The sequence below is a fragment of the Arachis stenosperma genome, chromosome 8 (genome assembly GCF_014773155.1).
Source record: "Arachis stenosperma cultivar V10309 chromosome 8, arast.V10309.gnm1.PFL2, whole genome shotgun sequence".
Classification (NCBI taxonomy): Eukaryota; Viridiplantae; Streptophyta; class Magnoliopsida; order Fabales; family Fabaceae; genus Arachis; species Arachis stenosperma.
Window position 1 is genome coordinate 17755343 of NC_080384.1, and position 21268 is coordinate 17776610.

The 21268-nt window shown below is 35.1% G+C and overlaps 4 protein-coding genes across 5 annotated transcripts; 3 read left to right on the forward strand and 1 right to left on the reverse strand.

Moving 5' to 3' along the window:
* On the forward strand, positions 1-3456 carry LOC130945501 (protein NETWORKED 2A-like). The gene is made up of 3 exons (XM_057874210.1): positions 1-94; positions 416-2202; positions 2353-3456. The coding sequence occupies exons 1-3, from the start codon at positions 1-3 to the stop codon at positions 3454-3456; spliced, it is 2985 nt and encodes a 994-aa protein (XP_057730193.1).
* Positions 3457-5497: 2041 nt separating this feature from the next.
* LOC130944126 (uncharacterized) lies at positions 5498-9085 on the reverse strand. 2 transcript variants are annotated; one of them, XM_057872293.1, is made up of 6 exons: positions 8876-9085; positions 8591-8789; positions 8406-8492; positions 7740-8120; positions 7165-7321; positions 5498-6571 (listed from the first exon to the last, which is right to left on the reverse strand). In XM_057872293.1, exons 1-6 carry the CDS (start codon positions 8947-8949, stop codon positions 5916-5918), a joined length of 1554 nt encoding a protein of 517 aa, XP_057728276.1. In that variant the 5' UTR covers positions 8950-9085; the 3' UTR covers positions 5498-5915. The 2 variants fall into 2 exon arrangements, with proteins under 2 accessions (XP_057728276.1, XP_057728275.1); XM_057872292.1 differs by having other exon boundaries at positions 7159-7321.
* Positions 9086-12985: 3900 nt separating this feature from the next.
* On the forward strand, positions 12986-13984 carry LOC130945502 (uncharacterized). Its single transcript, XM_057874212.1, has one exon. The coding sequence runs from the start codon at positions 12986-12988 to the stop codon at positions 13982-13984; it is 999 nt and encodes a 332-aa protein (XP_057730195.1).
* Positions 13985-14101: 117 nt separating this feature from the next.
* Positions 14102-15612, forward strand: LOC130945503 (uncharacterized). The gene is made up of 2 exons (XM_057874213.1): positions 14102-14188; positions 14491-15612. The coding sequence occupies exons 1-2, from the start codon at positions 14102-14104 to the stop codon at positions 15610-15612; spliced, it is 1209 nt and encodes a 402-aa protein (XP_057730196.1).
* The last annotated feature ends 5656 nt before the right edge of the window (positions 15613-21268 follow it).

The window sequence follows — 21268 nt, forward strand, 5'->3', positions numbered from 1 at the left end:
ATGTTGCAAAGGGCAGCAACAAATGCATATACATGGTGGTGGGCCAGCCACGTCAGGACAAAACAATCCAAATGGCTGGAACAAAGCCTCCAAGGTAATTAGAATCTCAATCTTTTCTTCGCTTGATTTTTCCAAATTCTTAGATTTGTTTTGTTCATCCAAAGATGGCAGACAACTAATAATCTATATGCATAAAACATGATCCAATTCCTTCAATGTGTATAATACTTGTTTTTTCTTTGTTTGTAAACAAATTACATGATCTTTTGATAATGCAAGGAAAAAAGAAATTCTTATTCAATATGCATGAGAGAAAACAAATGTATGCATCACATTGACCTGAAAAACCATACAATTCTATACACTATATAGCATTAACCCTTGCTAATGATATCCAAACAAAAAAATTGAACAGATGTGGAGGACAAGGCTGCAGAGGCCCTCCAAATCATTGATCATACCGGGGACTCGTTTGCGCAAAGGGCGGAAATGTACTACAAGAAGAAGCCAGAATTGCTAAATTTTGTGGAAGAAACCTTAAAAGCATATAGATCATTGGCACAGAGATTTGATCATATTTCAAAGGAGCTCCAAACAGCGAATCGCCAACTTGCCACAGCGTTTCCAGAACAAGTCCAGTATAGAATGGATGATGATGATGAATTTGATGTAACTTTTCCTGCAAGCAATGCATCTTCGCAGGAAACACACAATCAAACACAAAAATCAGACATTTCTAAGGCTGCAAGTGTGAGAAAGCAGAACTTGAGGAGCTATTCCATGTTGCTGTCTAGAAAGGGACCATCTAGGAAGATTGCTGGCTTTGAAAAATATGCCCCAACAATACCAATTTGTGGTTTCAGTAAGGCGGAGGCGCATGCTCAAGTTGACAAGCTTCAAAAGGAAATTTTAGCTCTTCAGACTGAGAAAGAGTTTGTGAGGAGTTTGTATGAAGGTTCCTATGATAAGTACTGGGAAATTGAAGACCGGATCGTAGGAATACAGAAAATAGTTGGTGACTTGCAAGATGAGTTTGGAATTTCTACTGTCATAGAAGATAATGATGCGCGAACTTTGATGGCAACCACGGCTCTGGATTCATGCAAAGTGAAATTGACTAAATTGCAAGAAGAACAATTGCAATCTTCTGAAGAAGCTAATGCAGCATTCCAAAAGGTTAAGGAATCTCATGAAAGGATTGAAACACTTAAGGAAGAATTTCTTTCTAAACATTCCATTCAACTAGACCAAGGCACCGAAACAGATCTGAGTAGCATAGACATAGAGGAAGAGTTGGCTGCCTTGGAAGATGAGCCACACGAGGACGCAGAGCTTCTGAAAGAAAACATGGAAAATCTTGAAGAAGATTCAGATATGTCCCACACTATGACAGAAATCGTAGAGTTGATTGATAAGCTTGTTAATAAGGTTGTTTTCTTGGAAACTGCAGTCTCTTCTCAGAATGTTTCGGTAAAAAGGCTAATGTCAGAAGCAGAAAAACTTGAGACAAATATAAAAAGCTTGGAAGAGGACAAGGAAATGCTGTTAGATGATTCAGAAAAAACCAAGAAGCTGCTGAAGGAATTGGAGGAGGAAATGAAGAGAGTTAAGCTTCTTAACAGGAATGTCAGAATGCAAGAAAATAGTATCCAATCAAACTTCACTGAAGCTAGCAATAATCTTGAGAATCTTTCAGAAAAATTGAAGGATGTGAAGCCAGAGGAACACTATACACCTTACAAGAAGAGAAGTGGTGATAACTTAGCTATTATGAAAGATGTTGAGACAACAAAGGAAGAAAAGGAAGATTATGCCACAGATCTAAGCAATATGACAGGGGAAGTTAACAAAAAGGAAGATTATGCCACAGACCTAAGCGATTCGACATGTGAAGATAACAAGTCCAAGTCAGAAGAAAATACTGATCCTATGACTGAAAGCATTCCTGAAGTAATAGAGCAGGAAAAGGATGATTTGCCTCAGACAGTTGATAGTGTGGATATCAAGACGCCGGAATCGGTTGCTGGTGAGGAAGAAGATCAGCCTAACATGAGGCAGATGTTTGTCAGTGGACTGGATGACAGAGAAAAGATTCTGTTGGAGGAATACACATCAGTTCTAAAGGACTACAAGCTTGTCAAGGTCAAGCTCCATGAGATGGAGAAGAAAAATTCTGAGAGCATTAATGAGCTGGAACTTCAGGTAAGCACTAATCAATCTAGAAGTTTCATGATAGTAACTCTTTTATGTTTAGATTTCAGTAACAAACTCTAAGCTTCAAAATTATGTAATATCAAAGTAATTAAACAAGAGATAACCTGAATGGTTGATTATGTGTATATGGTTCTGCAGTTAAATGAGTTCAAGAAGGTCATTTCCATGAAGGATGAAGAGATAAACATTTTACAGCAGAAGCTGAATAGTTCAGAAGCAAATCCTGCTGAAGAAGCGGTTCTAGAAAACGAGACTCAGGAAGCCAGCATGCAGGAACAAGATGAAATTCCATCTTCAGCTATGGAGGAAAGTGCTAGAAGCTCTTCTGCAGATCAACCTGAAATTCCATCTCAAGGAATGGAGGAGGAAAGTGCTAGAAGCTCTTTTGCAGATCAACCCCAAGATGCCGAAAACAAAGAAGATTTGTCAACTAGCATGTCTCCAACAACAGAATCCATATTACAACAGATTGTGACAGTAAACCATATTGAAGATCACCATAGTCCCCTTTCAGCCATGGAAAAGAAATTCCGTTCCTACATCGATGATTTAATGGAGGAGAACCTAGAGTTCTGGTTGAGATTCAGCACAGCAGTTCACCAGATTCAGAGGTTCCAAAATTGCATGCAAGATCTAAAACTTGAAGTAAGGAACATAAAGTTTAAGAAAAGGACTGAAGGGAACTTACCAAATTCCAATATCCAATCCGAAATAAAGCCAATATATAGACACCTAAGGGAGATAAGAACTGAATTGTCATTGTGGCTTGAACACAATGCAGTGCTGCAGGAGGAGTTGCAAACTAGGCATCCAACACTGATAAGCTTACAAGACGAAATCGCGAGAGCGGCCAACCCGGTTTCCACCACAGAAAGAGCACAACTTAGTGAGTACCAGGCTGCAAAGTTTCAAGGTGAGGTTCTCCACATGAAGCAAGAGAGCAACAGGATTTTGAGTGAGCTTCAAGGAGGACTCAGTTTTGTTAAGGGGCTGAAAGTTGAAGTAGAGAAGTCTCTGGAAGAAATGGGCCAAGAACTTGGGGTGAACAAGCCTGGCCAAGTTCCTGGACATGTTCACATGAAGCAGAATCAACCAAGTAGCCGTACTAGAATACCATTAAGGTCATTTTTGTTTGGAGTGAAGTTGAAGAAGCATGGCCAATCTTCCTCCTCCTCACGTGTAAATGCAGCAATGCAGAAACCAAATCTTGATCCATCAGCTACTCATGATGCCACATTGTAGAACAATTTTGATCTTCTTTTTTTTTTTTCTAAGTGTTTGTTTGGCCAACTTTACGTTATGTACTCTGATTTTTTATTATGTTGAGGTTAGTTTTGCTTATGGATTTTAGAATTGTAGTGGAATGTACTTCCCATAAAACACATGTTAGCATGTGCATGTGTACCCCAGCATTCAATATGTATTTGTATTTTAACATGTGTTTTATATTGGTGGCTGATTTTGACGTACACGTAGCATGGTTGAATAAGTATAATATGTGCACGTGATCATGAACACTTAACTCAGTTAAATAGTAAGAAAGATGAAAATTTGGTAATCAGAATGAAAATCACATGAAAACATGAGTAATAAAATGAATGTAAGTACACAATACGAGAATTTAAATGCTCAAATAACTGTTCTCGTCAATAAAAAATGCCCAATTAAGAGAAGCTTTTGAGACTCTGTTGATTGTTTGAGAAACTATTTTAAAGATAAAATTTAAAAAGAAAATATGTACAATAGTGTTGGGTAATTTTAACTTGGATAGCATGGATATGGAAGGCTGGGCAATAGTGTTGGATTGGTATGTTTTAGATAGACAGCTTCAAAATTAGATCCGAAGCAATATGTATGTGTAAAAATTTATTGTCAAAAACTTGATTACTACAAATGCTTTATTTATCTATTTATTTGTGGTTGGTGGCATGGTTGCATTCAAGTTGGAGACTTGTGTGAATACAATTTGTGTCTTCACATGCATATTAAACATTAGTTGCTTGTATAAAGACTAAGGTGTGCTTAAAATGTGTGCAACTTCACACAATATAAGAGCATAGAGTTAGAGTGTGAATTATGACTCATCACTCCAAAATGTAACTAATCAAGTTTTAGAACTACACTTAGTGTATTTTATGTTTTGTATACTAGGTTTATTTGGTAACTAGGTTTAGACTCGCACAATGTGCAAAAAACTAATGCTATAAATTTTTTGTACAAATTTTTAGATAACTAAAATAATAATAGAAGAATTTTGAGTTTTATAGTTACTTATAAAACAATTTATATAGCTCTTAAAATAAATATAATAAATTTATAGTATATTACACTGATAATAAGATAACAAAAACTAATTCAATCAATCTATATTTTATATATATTGAAGTATTTATTTGAGTAGTATTTTTAACTCTTAAAATAAAGAATTGTATCATAATAAATTCTGTAGTATAATAAGATCTAGTTCTATCATTTTATAGTATAAGTATTTGTTTAGGTATAATTTTTGATAAAGTATAAGAAAAAAGAGTCAATCTTTTTTCTATTTGATCTTTGATAAATCCAAATATTTTCACAACAATTCCTAGTAATAGTGTTGAATATTCATTAACTTCACAACTTATTATTTCATATTAAAAATTCAAAAATCTATAATGAAAATATAATATATAATTTATTTTATCTATAATGCAAAATATATAAGAATAAAGTAATTTTTTAATAAATCGAATTAATTAGTGATAAATAAATAATATGACAATTTTTTTCTTAAAAAATAATTTAATAGTGGTATTAAATTCATTATTAATTAGGAGATAATGCTAGTAAATGTCATTAGATGAGGAAGGATAACAAAAAAAATTCAAAATTCTATAAAAATTACAAGTTGACAAAAGAGCTTATGTGGCAAATAGAATAAGTAGAAGAGATGTCATTCTCTAATTGCAAAAAAGTATGAGTATCAACTTGCAAAAAAATATAAGACAGATAGATTTCTTTATGGTTAGAGATTTGTATTAATCTTTTATATTTCTCTTTATATTGATAAGGAATAGTTCTTGTGCACTTTTCTTGAATTTTGAGAATTGAGAATATATACCATTTGGTACCCACAGGCATTGAGTGTATTTGAAATTTGGGCTAGAGGAAAAAGTTTTAATTTTGACACCGGAGAACAAAAATATAAACAAAAAAGGACATAACGAACTAAAATAGTATTTTACCCTATAAATAATAACCAAATGTTTTCGCAAAAAAAAAAATAAATAAATAAATTGGGTACGAGTTATGTTATTATCCCATTTGAAAATATATTAACAGGATGTTAAAACTAATTTACCAATGGAACTAAGGTTCTACCTATTCTTTAAGCTGCCTAAGAATTCAAATCACAGCTTTGTGGTTAAGATTTCAAGAGGGAAAGAAACAATAAAGAAAAATTTTCATATGTACAACCTAGTCACCTAAATTCAGTACCACTTGTTGATTGTTCAGCAAATCCAGACTATTGTTACCTTCATCTTTAGCTCCATACAACAGAATTTTCCTGTTTCTTATTCATGATTTGATCCCCAAATCTTCCATTGATTGAAGATCAGCTTTTCTCTTGATCTAAATCACAAGTTCCCCTTGTCATATACTCATATTGCTATCATAAGCTATTTGATGATTCTCAAGATCCTCATTTTAAATTTGTATCCTTAGCAGTTCCCTGATTTATTCCCACTTGATTTTTTATTCATTTTATCTTCTATTACTTCCTTACTTGTAATTTCCATTACTATGGTTTTATCTTCTTTGAGAGGGCTAAGATTAGAAACTCTAACTTCTTGCTTTGTTGGAGCTTTATAAACGACAGAGTTATCATGTTTTTCCTGTTCAGGCGACTTCTCCATTGTCAAAGAGGAAGCTTTAGCTGGCTTAATGCATGATGCAGCAGGACATGCAATTACAACAGTTGATTGGGTGCAAACAGGTGCTGAACTCGGATCTGTTTGAAATTGTACCTTTGATTCCGGAGGCAATGACGCAGGAGTTGATGACTTTGTCAAACAACTACTTGTTGTAGCAACCACGTTTCTATGTGAAACCTTTACTTGTGATCCAGAATCTGACGTTGAAACTATTTGGGCACCAGAAACTATTGTGGCACCTTTTACTGTACCGTTAGGAGTTGGATGAACTTCCAGCAATGGTTTTTCAGGAACTAATGTAGATTTCAGTGAGGAACTACAAGACCCCACAAAAGACCCTTGAGAAGGATGCTGAGGTGGTACAACATGACCATGAAGCGGCGAAGACTCTGTAGCAACATGCTGCAACAAATTTTTACCTGACATATTCAAGGTTGTCCTACCTGAAACAATTCAAACCAAAAGTTAGTCAATGAGTTAAAACTAACACATTTTCTAAAAAAATCATGCATCAACATTGTTTACATCTAATACTATTGTCACAAAGTATATATATATAAAAATTTTAAAGCAAATCAATATGACAATCCACAGAGGATATATCAGTAATTTTCATAGTACATGAGCAAGGCTGCCAAAGTAGTACTAAATTAGTACGAACAAAATAACACATAGTTTGTGAGAACCTTATAGCTTGACACATCTGACAATCAAATTTTATCTTGCCATTTGAATTTGAAAGAAGCATAAGCACATAAAACATGATATAATGATATTACATCTGTCCCCAGAAAAAAATAGTATTTGATGGAAGTAAAGTTAGCAACTAGCAGGTGGTCTTCAGACAAGGCACTAAATACATCTCCCCAATCATCAGCTAGAGCCACAATAAAATAAGGTCGACAATCACTGAACCCAAGACTCTTGTTGATGATAAGTACCAAAGAAATATAGCAAATTCTGGAATATGATTAAAGTTTTACTGTATTTTTATAATTATAATTTAATACAAAATAGAAAAGACATTCACCGTAACTGGTCATTCCGGGAGCAGTTAACTTTTTTAATGGCATATCAAGGGCTAAAGATAATGAGTGACGAGTTGCTTGTTGTTCAGCAGTATCATAACGCGTGCTGATCAAGATGGATCCTGAATTGGTACTGTCATCTTTCTTTTGCAAAAAGTTCCACCTCTGCAAGTATTTGGGCAGCCCAGGATAAAATATAGAATAATAATGGCATGCATATAATGAATCTTGGTGATATGGTAGGTCCAAAACAAACCAAACAATTTAAAATATGATACAAGATGGCAGGATCTTAATACATAGTCCATCATTCAAAATTGCCTTGAGTGAGTTGTTCTACTTTTAGAGCTATGACAAATTGACAACAAACAAAATACACATCCGAAAAAGTGATATTAAAGCCCCTACTAACTTCTGTTTCATTTTCTTTACTGCCTACTGAAAAAAAAAAAAAAAATTGACTATCCAGTGATGAACATGTTGCTTTACACTGAATTAAACATTCACTTGCATACTGAGAAACTAAATAACAACAGTTGATATAAAGATCACATAATTTGCAAGCTAAGGTTGAAATAGTTACTTGATATATCTGTTTAGCAGTTCTCTTAACAGGAAAGTTGCCTCCTTTTGCAATGGTAGCCCAATGCCCTTCACCAAATCTTTGAACAGCATCTCGTAGCAGATTGTCCTCTTCCTCTGACCATGCTATTTTCCTCTTTTTGGAAGCCATGTTGCTACCATCTAATCCCTTGCTTTCAATATTATCTGTCAATGATACAGCTGGCAGTGTCTGTCTCTTAATAGTAACCGGAAAAATAATCTCTGTTCCTTGCATCAAACTAGAGGATTGTGAGCCCTTGTTAGAAGTTTTAGATGAATTGCAAACTGGAGCATGTATAGTCAGTGGAGCCTCAATTGTTGAACTACTAGGAGTTGATTCACTTAGTGAAGCAATCATTACCTAAGGAATGAACAATTCACAGAAACATGCCAGTGAAATGTTAAAGAATAGCACAATTGCTAGTCTTATATTTGTCCAGTATGAAACAGATTTGCAAAACATTGTAAAGTATATTATGGACTTCTTTCAGAAGTAAAATATGGAAAATTAAGGTAGGGATAAGATTCAATAAAATGTAATTTAATCATGAGAACATGCAATCAAACAAGCACTATGTAACCAGCTAAGGCAAGAAATCTAGATATAATGTATAATTGGAGAAGGTATAGGGCCAGTGACCTTCACCTTCACACATGCCACAGTCTCTGATGCTACTTCCGAACTTATTGGGGGTAATGCTTCAACCTCATATTCTAGGTCACTATCATCATCCTAGAGTTTCATCACAATCACAATCAGATTCAGATCTTCACAAAACAAGCAAAATTCAAATAATGTAGCTCCAGTCCACACATCAATGTGACACATACCAGAGGTTCCGCGCCATTTTCGAGATTTTCGAGAAGGGCATGACCGTAGGCTAAATGCCGCCACAGCATCTGATACTCCCTGGCATTAGAGATCCCAGTTGAGGTTCTCTTCACCAATTCATTCCAATCAATTTTTGCGTTCGGACACTGAGCATGAGCCACCTCCTGAAGTAAGGTTAACACCGTCGTTGCATCGTACCTTTGTAACACCACAAAAAGTTCTCAATAAAAAAATCTCAACGAATTCGAGAAAAGAGTGAAATATAATAAGAAGATGAAGAACACCTTTGTGCGATTCTAGCAGCGTCTTGTTCCGTGAAAGGCACTAATTTGTTGGGTTTCTTTTCTGGAATTGTCATTCCTGGGAACGGGAAGAACCCTAAATGCTAGTATGAGAGAGCAGAGAGATTCTGTGTAATTCAGATTCTGGAGAAGAAGAAGGAAGTGAGACCGTTAGAGAATATAGCACACGCCACCCTCTTTTCTCTCTTGGCGTGCGTGCCTTTGGAATCAAGGAATATAACAGGAATTGCCATTGTATAACTCTAACTAATAATATGGTATTCCTTCTTTAAAAATTTTTTAATTAAATTCGTTTTTCAAAAATTTTAAATTAATTGTGTTAGTTTTTATGTTATTTTTTGTTAATGACATCAAAATATGTTAATATAACACATTAAATAATACTACAATATATGCATAAAAATTTTAATTGATTATTAGTATAATAAATTTATGAAATAGATCAGATCAAAATATAATTGAGGAAAATACTTGAGACATTGAAATTTTATAATTTAAAATTGATTTGATCTAATTTCATAAATTTATTATGTTAACTTTCAATTAGAACTATGATATAATGTCACTTAACGTGTTACATCAACTAATTTTGACGTCATTAGTAATGGAAGTAGTGAAAAGACTAAAATGACTAACTTAAAATCTTTGAAGGATAAATTTAATTTAAAAAAGTTTTTAAAAACTAATTTAGAGAATGAATAATTTTTTGGAGACTAATTTAATTATTTATTCCTAATAATAACTATGTATGGAAATGAATTGTTAAAAAAAAATATAAAATCCGATTGATTTTTTTTTCCTTGGAGATCTAATGGATTATTAATTACATTTTAAATATAAATTAAGTAAAATCTTAAAAAATTATATATTACAAAATCAACATTATTGAATTGCCATTATATATATTTTTCATTTTTATACAATTAAAATATTAAATACACAGTAATTTTTAATTTGTAATTTTTTTATAATAATTAGGATGGTGATTTCTTTTATATATGGTAACACTACTCGAATTTGTCGATATCTACTCTGTCCCTGCTTACTCAAAACGGGTAATTACCCATTTCAGTACAGGACAGGGTCTTAGATAGGGTAAAAGCGAGGTCGGATTCAGATAATACTTGGTATATGTATAATTTTAATATACAATATATGTAAAATAATTAGTAAAATAATTAATAATATTGTATCATATTTAAACTTTTACCTTAATCTATATTATGTATGTGCATATGTTTATATAAAATTTGAAATTTAACTTTATTTGTTGGATTTTAATAATGATAGGGACAAATAGGAGCGGATATCCACGGGAGCGAATTAGAGTTCAATTTTTTACTACCCATAAGTAGGAGTGAGGTGAGTTCTATGCGAGTTATTGTAGAGCGGGACGGAGTTGGGTACGACAAAAACCTGCCCATTGCCATCACTAATTTTTTCAAGATCTGAAAGTTAAATTTAGGGTAATTCACACTAATAAATCATTTCAGCCTCAAAATTACACCAATATCCTATTTTGATTTTCGTTGCATGCATGTCCTGAATAATTCTATGTAAATCGAAACAATTAAATTTGATTACACTTCCTCAATGTAAATCGAATCAATTGATGTCATTGAAGAAGTATAAATCGAGTTTAATTATTTTGCATAAAATTATTTAGGACATGCATGTAACGAAAATTAAAATAAAACATTGGTGTAATTTTGAGACTGAAATGATTTATTAGTGTGAATTATCCTTAAATTTATGGGTTTAAATATAAGAATGTTATTAACTTATTACTATTTCGTAAACAATTAATCTCTATATCTAAGTCATTTAATCAACCAAGTCCAACCAAGCAACTTTAACCTAATTCACCTCCATGGGCCAGTACTTCTAACAAACTTTTGACTTAACGCGCGAATATATATATATATATATAGCTGTCTTTTTTATGTGGATTTCATTTTCTTTTTCGAATTTTCTCAACATTTTTTGTGTTCTCTTCCTTCTCTATGTTCTCTTCGTTTTCTGCGTTCAAGATCAATGTTGTTTTATCTAATTTGAAGTTTTGAACAGGTATTTCGTTTTTTAAGACAATGAACAATTCAAGTTTAGACTGTCAATTGAACCAGAGTGAATTGGATTATTGTTTTGAATCGAATCAAGTGGTTGAGGTGTGGTTCGAATTTAGTTAATGAGTTTGTTAGTAGTTTATGATTCTGTAGTGAATAATTTTATTTTTTATTGTAAAAATTGTTGTCCATAGTTGATGGTTTGAATTTGAATGTAATGTAGGAGTTTTGAATCTGAATTATTATTTTGATGAATCTGTTTCGTTCCGAGTTTCGGTGCATTTGGAATTATAAATTGGTTTATTTTGGAAATGTTTTTTATGTATTTTCAAGTTCAGACTATAAATTGAACCAGGGCAAATCGGATTATTATTTTGAATCGAATCAAGTGGCTGAAGTGTGGTTCGAATTTAGTTAATGTAGTTCGTTATTAGTAGTTTATGATTCTATAGTTGCATAATTTTATTTTTGTTTGTGAAAATTGATGTTCATGGTTGATGGTTTGAATTTGAATGTAATGTAGGAGTTCTGAATCTGAATTATTCTTTTGATGAATATGTTTCTTCCCAATTTTGGTGCATTTGAAATTATAAATTAGTTTATTTTGGAAATATTTTCGGTGTATTTTCAGTTTCTGTGTGATGTTGATGAGCAGTTTGTGCCAAAAGTTGGGATAACTTTTAACACGTTTGAAGAGGTTGAAAAATTCTACAAAGATTATTTTAAACTTGTTGAATTTTTTACAAAAATTCGGAACACAAATAAAAAAATAAAATTAAGAACCAATTAATTACATGTAGCAGAGAGAAAAAATGAAAATCAGATATATATCCAACTCAGAAGACAAATCCCTCAACTGGACTAAATTGTTCTGCAAGAATTTATATACGTATATTGAAGGACGTTGTGAATATATGATTTACTTTTTATAGTTGAACCTTTTAGATGGTGAATCAGTCATGCAGTCAAATTCCAGCCATTTTCATGAACATATTATGAATTATCAGTTTAAATATTCAAGAGAATAAGATAGATTTTTTAGTATTTATGTAAAGGCATTTCGATATTTTATAACAATTTCGATGTAATTTATGTAATTTTTATTATGGAAATGAGGTCTACTTTTTATATTTTCTTATTTTGTTCCATTTTACCATGTTACTATTTGTTTTAAAATTAGTTTTTCAATTTTTTAAGAGATTTATTTGTTTTAAATATACAGTACACAGATAATTCAATAGTTAAGCAATGTAAAAATTCAACCTACACAATTTTTATATCTCCTGATGAAAATCAATAGAAAAAATTATAAGCATTCTCGGTGTTTATTTGAATAGTTTTTAGTGTATTCGGTGTAGCAATTTGGTGTATTATATAAATTATTCTTCTTTTTCTGTATTTTTTGTGAACTTTGATTCATTCAAATTAACAGAATTTTAATACAGTATAGACAGGTTCTTAGAAGTTTAAATTTGCAAATAAATTTTATGAAATGTTTGGATTGAATATTTACAAAGATACAAAGAATGTATTTATTTTAACTATATATTGCACAGACAATTCAGTAAACAACTAGTATAAAAATTCTTAACAATTTACAATATTTAAACTATCTACTATTAATATCTCCTGATGAAAATTTAGGACAAAAAACATATATAAGTCAAGGGTAGCCAGAATTTACGTGAATCCGCTAAGTTAAAAATTGCTTCATTAATCAACCAAAGCACTTCTCTATACAATTCGAACCATCTTAGTTCGAATTGTACTTGTATATAATTTGAACCGAATCAGCACGAATTACTTGGCAACATTCACACTAATTCGAACCAAGTTGGTTTGAACTTAAAACATACATAATTTGAACTAGATGAGTTTGAATTATATAGGTGGAAGCTAACCAAAGTAATTCGAACCAAGTAGGTTCGAATTACTAATTAATAATTTGAACCAGGCTGGTTCGAATTAGTTAGGACTAGACCTGTATATATATGGTGTGAACGTGAGTTGCTCTCATTAGAGGGGTAAGATGGCTAGTAAGGAGAGTTTCGTAGTGTTGGTTTATCACAGAGGATCCATTAAGAAAAAAACTCGTTCCATTGTGAAGTTCACTGATAAGGATCCTCTGTTTATGATTGTCAGGCCTACGATGAGGTATGAGGACTTTGTTAGCTCTGTACTGCTGAAACTTGGTCTCGAAGGTGTGAAACGGGTTAAGAAGTTTTTCTATCGCATTCCAATCACGGTGCTCCAGGAAACCGTTAAGTATGATTGTTTCACGATCGGGAGTGATGAGGACTTGCGGGTCATGTTTCATTGTGGCCGGCAGTTTCCAAAGGTGAGGACACCAGAACTGTTGGCAAAGTTAGTTGACGTGGTATCCAGCTTGGGGGGTTCGAACCGGAATACCACCACTTTAACCATGGTAGCCGGCTCTAGCTCCAGACCTGCCGTTGCTTCTTCCTCCGTCCCTGCGTACGAGCCACCCGTCCAACCTGTTGCCTCCCTTTCGTTCGCTGTTGATCTCAATGGCAGTGTAGGCGACGAGGTCGGAACAGGGAAATTTCTGCGAACCTCTTTACAGTGTGCTGCACCGGCTGGGGTTGGAGATGGATTTTTGGATGATCCAGAGGACGATGATGTCGAGCCGGACATGATTGCTGATGACAGTGGCGATGATGTCGGAGCAAGTGAGCCTGCTGGGGCGGGCGGTGGTTCTAGCTCTGGCACACAGCAGTACCCTCCACATTTTTCCTCTTTGGACTTAGATGCCATGAGGCAGGAGGGGGTTCTTGGGCAGCCGGCTAGATTTGGCGCTAGAGATGGTGAAGGGTCTGCAGGTCTGACAGAGTTTCAGGTTGGTCAGCAATTTCAAGATAAAGATGAGGCCATGTTAAGTGTGAAGACTTACAGCATCCGTCGAGGGGTACAGTACAAGGTCGTGGAGTTTGACTATCGCCGGTATTTGGGCAAGTGTTCTGAGTTCGGGAATGGGTGCACATGGTTGATTCGCCTGAGTCTCCGATAGTGCAAGGGCCTTTGGGAAGTCAAATGCTACAATGGACCGCATACGTGTCTCGCCACCTCCATCTCCAATGACCACAGGAGTTTGGATTACCATGTGATATCGGCATTCATTATGCCAATGGTTAGGGTTGTTGCATCCGTCAGCATCAAGGTGCTCCTAAATGCCACCACCTCACACTTTGGGTTTAGGCCTACGTACAGGAGGGTCTGATTGGCCAAGCAGAAGGCTGTTGCCCTCATCTATGGTGACTGGGATGAGTCGTACAACGAGCTCCCAAGGTGGGTGTTAGGAGTCCATTTGACGATGCCTGGTACTGTTGCAGTCCTTAGGACGAGTCCTGTTCGTATCGGTGCACAGCTGGACGAGTCTCAAGCTTATTTTCACAGACTATTCTAGACGTTTTCACCATGTATCAAGGCATTCTGTCATTGCAAACCCCTAGTTAGTATTGACGGCACCATCTCTATGGCAAGTATGGGGGAACGTTGCTTGTCACGATTGCACAGGACGGGAACTCCAACATACTCCCTGTGGCATTCGCATTAGTCGAGGGTGAGAATGCTGAGTCGTGGGCATTCTTTCTCTCCCACCTGCGTCAGCATGTGACACCACAGCTGGGTCTGCTGGTTATATCGGACAGGCATAACGGCATCAAGGCCGCGCTTGAGGCTCCTGACGGAGGATGGTTACCTCCGTCTGCATATCGGGCATTCTGCATTCGACATGTAGCGGCAAATTTCGTCCTAACCTTCAAGGGCAAAGACGCAAGGAGGCTACTTGTGAATGCGGCGTACGCTAAGACCGAGGTCGAGTTCCATTACTGGTTTGATATTCTGAGGTCTGAAGACCCGGCGATGTGTGACTGGGCGAACCGGATTGAGTATTCATTGTGGACACAGCATTATGATGAGGGGCATAGATTTGGACACATGACGACGAATATTTCTGAGTGTGTGAACTCAATCCTCAAGGGTGTCAGAAACCTTCCTGTGTGCTCGCTAGTGAAGACAACATACGGAAGGTTGGCCGAATTATTTGTTCGCAAAGGGAGAGAGGCTGAGGCGCAGCAGGGAACCGGACAACAATTTAGTCAGCACTTGGTGAAGTGTATAGAGGCCAACTTGAAGACGGCTAGGTGCTTCACGGTGACTTTGTATGACAGGGATAACTCCGAGTTTACCGTCGCAGAGACAACTCCTACTGGTTCTTTCTCACTGGGTAGCTATAGAGTCTCGCTTGCATCTCAGACATGTGACTGCGGATACTTCCAGGAACTTCATTTTCCGTGTCCCCACGCACTGGCATGCTGTGCCTACTCACGCCTTACATCGGAGCCTTACGTCCACCAGGTGTATCGTCTTAGCTCGCTCTTCAGTGTGTATCGGATGGGTTTCACACCTCCCTTTCCGGAGGGTTTCTGGCCACCATATGACGGACCGACTGTCATTCCAGACCCGAATAAGAGGCGTGCGAGAGAGGGTCGTCTGAGGTCCACTCGGATACGGACCAATATGGACGAGGCAGACCCGAACCGGCCAAAGAGATGTGGGCTTTGTCGGCAGCCCAACTACACACGTCGGAGTTGCCCACAGCTCCGAAGAGCAGAGCACACACGGGGACATGATTAGGTGTATTGCTAGCTTTGGTACTTTTGTTATTTCAATTTCGCATTTAGATTTCAGTATTATCAGTTTTCTTACTTGTAGTTGGTAAGTGATAAAATTTGTTAATGTTAGTGCGATGTACTGTGAATGGGATCATAATTGATGAATATGTTTTGTTTCCAGAGTTTTAAACGAAATGTATGTTGAATGCACACCGAAATAACAAACTCTACGAGTTAAATTAAGACATGATGCAGAAACTATGCTAGTAACAGAAATTAGTGTTTGGAACGAATTGTGAGTAATTTGAACCAACCTGGTTCGAATTACTATTTGATGCAAATTGAGAGTAATTCGAACCAAGCTAGTTCGAATTATGCGAGTTGTAGTTCGAACCAAGTTGGTTCTGTTTATATGTTAACGTAGTTCGAACCAAACTAGTTCGAATTACATAGTAATGTGCTTTGGCTGATTTGTGAAGCAATTTTCAGTTTGGCTGATTCAGGTAATTTACCTGCTCCCTTGGCTTATTTCAGTTTTTTGCCCGAAAATTTACAGTAAGGATTTAATAATACAGCAGATGGATTGGAGAGCCTAATGACTTCAGATTCTTGAATGACTTTATCTCTCAGTTGATTTATTTCCTCAAAGAGAATGAGTGAAGTATAATCGACTCTGAAGTGTTCAACTACAGTTTAAAGAAAATTATTTATTATACTCTGTTAATTTAGTAATAGAGAGTTATCTATTTTTAACGATAATTACCTGTTTCCAATTCTTTCATGCATATTTTTTCTTTTTGATCTTTTTCCAGATCAATTATTTCCAGCCATTTCATCACATATATTGCACAATCCCAACTAAAGACAAAAATGAAATATCACATTAAACTAGGACAGTAACAGAAAATATAGTCTATTAGGTTAATAGGTAACAACAACATCAAGTACACCTCAATTCACATGAAATATACTGAAATACAAACCAAATGCACCACCATTATTTCTTGATTGTATCACACAACGTCAATTCAAAAAGACAAGCAACTTAATCAAACATGCACAAAATGACACCAGAAGTACTACAACAAAATTCTATGGGCTAGTTATAATAAATCCATGAACAAAATCTCTAAAAAATAGACAAAAATACATGCAAATTATTCAAACATGTACAAAATAACATCAAAAGCACTACAACAACATTCTGTTGTCTAGTTATAACAAAAAGAGGACAACAACACCAAGTGCACCTCAATTTAAACAAAATACACCGAAAATACAAATCAAATACACCGCCATTATTTCTTGATTGCATCACAAAATGTCAGCTCATAAAGAATGCAACTCAATCAAACATGCACAAAACAACATCAAAAGCACTACAACAAATTTCTATGGGATAGTTACAACAAATTCATTAACAAAATTCCTCCAAAATAGAAAAAAAAAATATGCAAATCACTCAAATATACACAAAAAAATATCAGAAGCACTACAATAACATTCTGTTGCCTAGTTACAACAAAAAGAGGACAACAACACCAAGTATCCTTCAATTCAGACAAAATACACTGATACAAACCAAATACACCGCTAGTATTTCTTGATTGCAACACACAATGTCAGTTCAAAAAGACATGCAACTCAATCAAACATGCACAAAACGACACCAAAAACACTACAACAAATTTCGATGGGCTAGTTACAATAAATTCATAAACAAAATTTCTCAAAAATGAAAAAAAAAACATGCAAATCACTAAAACATGCACAAAATAACATCAGAAGCACTACAATAACATTCTGTTGCCTAGTTACAAGAAAAACAGGACAACAACACCAAGTGCACATCAATTCAGACAAAATACACCGAAAGTTGTTACTGATTACTACACATGAACTCAGTTCAAAACATGCAAACACTCAAACATGCATAAAAACACATTCAAATCCCTTAAACACGTGCAGATATAGGTTAAACTATACCAAAAATACTACGTAATATTTTTACACCGACCTAACAATATTATCACCAAATGAACAGTATAATGAGAACAATAATATCTATTTTAATGAAAAAACACAAAATGAATACACAAAATAAACAGAAATATGATGATCTAGTATTTTGGATAAAAAATGTGAAAGAGAAAAGTGAAAAAATTGGACGATTAGTGAACAGTACCTTCAATAATATTTCGTCTTCTGTTTCTGTATTTTTTTATGAAGATTTGGAACGTAGCTTTGAGATTTCCTTGAGTTGTCGCGAAGATTTTGAGCGTCGTTTGAAATTTGATCATTTCAATTTTGATCGAGGGAGAAGAAACGTTTTTCATATTAACATTCGCGCTAGTGAATAGTTGCGAGAACGCGTGTGTTGACTAGATCAAATCAAAATCAGATTTCTAATTCCTTTCATGAATCTTTTATGTAAATAGAATTAATTATAAATCTTTTTCTTTTTTTGGTTTAGCTTAATTTTAGGGATTTTATTATTAGAAATCTTTCCTTTATTTTAGACTAGTATTTTTTCCTTCTTTCCTATTTTATAGTTATTTCTATTTCTGTAATTCCTCTATAAAGAGGTTGACTCCCTGTATATTTGATAATACAATATATTCAAACACTTCAACTTGGTATCAGAGCAGGATCTCTGCACTGTGCCTCTAATTTATAGCTATGGCTGATAGTTCTTCAGTCATTAATCCTGAACAGAAGGAGAACACCACTTCTACTCCATCAGATTTAAAATATGAGCAACGGATACTTGTTAGTGGTGACTCCCATTCAGTTCAGATCACCATATTTTGACTCAATGGGTCAAACTACCTTAGGTGGTCTCAATCAGTTCAGATGTATATCCGTGGAAGAGGGAAAATTGGATATCTCACCAGTGAGCGAAACCAGCCTAACATCACTGACCCACAATATAATGTGTAGGATACCGAAAATTCCATGGTGATGACATAGCTGGTGAACTCAATGGAGGAGGATATCAGTAGTAACTACATGTACTATACCACTGCCAAAGAACTGTGGGATAGTGTCAAGGAGATGTACTCTGATCTTGGGAATAAATCCAGATTTATGAACTTACTCTAAAAGCTAGAGAATTCAACAAGGGAGTGACAATGTCACCAAATATTTTTACACATTGAAGTGGGTGTGGCAGGATCTTGACCACTTCAATAACTACAAGTGGAATTCAGCCGCTGATGCCAAACACCACCAACAAATAGTGGAAGAAGGGAGGATATTCCAGTTTCTTGCAGGCCTCAACGTGAAGCTAGATGAAGTTCATGGCAGAATTATTGGAAGAGCAATCCTACCCTCAATTGGAGAAGTATTTGCTGAAGTTAGAAGAGAGAAAACTCGTAGAGCTGTGATGATGGGGAAAGGCAAGACTGAATAGACTTCCTTGGAGTCTAGTGCACTCTTAGTAGCACCTGCTGCACTTAAAAGTTCATCAAATCAGAAGCACCCTTCCAATTTTTGGTATGACCACTGAAATAAACCTCGTCACACCCGAGAAACCTGCTAGAAGATTCATGGAAAACCGGCAATCTTAAAGGCAGCAAACCTGATCCCAAAATACGCTCCACCCCAACTGCTCATGAGGCTGAAAAATTATCATTAATTAAGAAACAGGTTGAGCAGCTCATAATGCTGTTAAATTCCAGTTCTGTATTTAGTACTTCTAGTGGTTCTTTGGCTCAAACAGGTAATTTTAGTATTCCTATGACCCTTAACTGCACCTCAAACTTGAATGCACCATGGATTGTCAATTCAGGTGCATCTGACCATATGACCAGCCTCTTCCCTTTATTTAAAACTTATTCTCCTTGCTTTGAAAATGAAAAAATTAGAGTTGCTGATGGTAGTTTTTCATCTATTTTTGAAAAAGGTACAATTAAACTGTCCAAAAACATTGACCTAAGAAATGTCCTACATGTACCAAAGCTTTCTTGTAATTTTCTCTCTATTAGTAAAATCTGCAAGGATTCCAATTATGTTGTGACATTCTTGGACACTCATGGTATTTTTCAAGACCGGACTTCGGGGAAGATGATTGGCAATGCTAAGATGATAGATGGGCTTTATCATTTTGAGGATATTTTGGAGGATAAAATAGCTCAAGGATTTAGTGGTATAAGTTCTATGCCTATAAAGGACCAAATAATGCTCTGGCACAATAGACTAGGACACCTTAGTTTTTCATATCTCAAACATTTGTTTCCAAGTTTGTTTAAGAATATTGATTCTTCCTTACTTAAATGTGAAAGTTGTATTCGTTTAAAGAGTCATAGAGCTCCTTATTACTCTCAACTTTATCATGCATCTAAACTTTTTCACTTGATTCATAGTGATGTATGGGGTCCATCAAAAATAACAACTCAATTTGAAAAAAAAATAGTTTGTAACTTTTATCGGTGACCACACACGACTATGTTGGATCTATCTCATGCATGAAAAATCTGAGGTTTCAAAAATTTTTCAGTATTTTTCAACAATGGTAGAAACACAATTTGACACAAAAATTTTAATATTAAGAAGTGATAATGGTACTGAATACTTTAATAAAAATCTTGGAAAATTTCTTCAAAAAAAAAGGTATTCAACATCAATCTATATGCCCTAATACACCCCCAACAAAATAGCATTGCTGAAAGAAAGAATAAACATCTTCTTGAAGTAGCACGTGTCATAATGTTTGAGGGTAATGTTCCAAAGTATTTATGGGGAGATGCTGTCCTAACAGTAGCCTATCTCATAAATCGAATGCCCACACGTGTGTTAAATTATTGCACACCGTTGGATACTTTCAAAAAAAAATTTTCAGCATGTAGGTTGTATTCTGACTTACCTTTAAAAGTATTTGGTTGCACTGTGTTTTTACATACACCTTCGTATCGAAGTAAACTTGATCCAAGGGCAGAAAAATGCATTTTTATTGGCTATTCCCCAAGTTAAAAGGGTTATAAATGTTTCAATCCACACACAAGAAATTTTACGTAAGCATGGATGTTACTTTTTTGGAACATCAAACCTTTTTTCAGAAAAATTCTCTTCAAGGGGAGTTTAAGGAAAGAAAATTTTTTGCATGAAACTTTACCCACTCCTATCTTACATATTGAGGATACAACTTTCACTAATCAAGTAAATTCTGAAACAATTGCAAAACAAAATGTGAAAACCAATTCTGAAATTGTGCCAGAATTAGTTGGAATCCAAACAGGAAAAGAAATACCACAATCAGAAAAGGAGCTTCGGTGTTATGTTCAGAAATTCCCAAGAAGACAAGAGACCAGCCCAATCTGAAAAACCCGGAAGACGGTCCAACTGTAGTACTTCAGGAACTTTTAGGTAAATATGAATTTGTCACTTCTAATAATAACTTGCCAATAGCCCTTAGGAAAGAAACTAGAACCTGCACCAAAAAGGTACTCAAAACCAGCACCAACCATCCTATTTCCAATTATGTCTCTTACCGAAATCTCTCTCAAAAACATTGAGCTTTTACTTCTAAAATTACAAATCTGTTTGAACTTAGGAACATAGAGGAAGCACTAGATGATTCCAACTGGAAATTAGCAGTGATGGAAGAGTAGCATGCGCTCAAGAAGAATGAAACTTGGGAGATTGTAGATCTGCCACAGAATACAAAATTAGTTGGTTGC

Coding starts and splice junctions, on each gene's coding strand:
- LOC130945501 (XM_057874210.1), top strand. CDS start 1: ATGTTGCAAAGGGCAGCAACAAATGCATATACATGGTGGTGGGCCAGC. Junction 95..415: donor GCTGGAACAAAGCCTCCAAG/GTAATTAGAATC, acceptor AAAATTGAACAG/ATGTGGAGGACAAGGCTGCA. Junction 2,203..2,352: donor TTAATGAGCTGGAACTTCAG/GTAAGCACTAAT, acceptor ATGGTTCTGCAG/TTAAATGAGTTCAAGAAGGT.
- LOC130944126 (XM_057872292.1), bottom strand. CDS start 8,949: ATGACAATTCCAGAAAAGAAACCCAACAAATTAGTGCCTTTCACGGAA. Junction 7,322..7,739: donor CTGCTAAACAGATATATCAA/GTAACTATTTCA, acceptor AAATACTTGCAG/AGGTGGAACTTTTTGCAAAA. Junction 6,572..7,158: donor TCCCGGAATGACCAGTTACG/GTGAATGTCTTT, acceptor GAATTGTTTCAG/GTAGGACAACCTTGAATATG.
- LOC130945502 (XM_057874212.1), top strand. CDS start 12,986: ATGGCTAGTAAGGAGAGTTTCGTAGTGTTGGTTTATCACAGAGGATCC.
- LOC130945503 (XM_057874213.1), top strand. CDS start 14,102: ATGGTTAGGGTTGTTGCATCCGTCAGCATCAAGGTGCTCCTAAATGCC. Junction 14,189..14,490: donor TTAGGCCTACGTACAGGAGG/GTCTGATTGGCC, acceptor ACGATTGCACAG/GACGGGAACTCCAACATACT.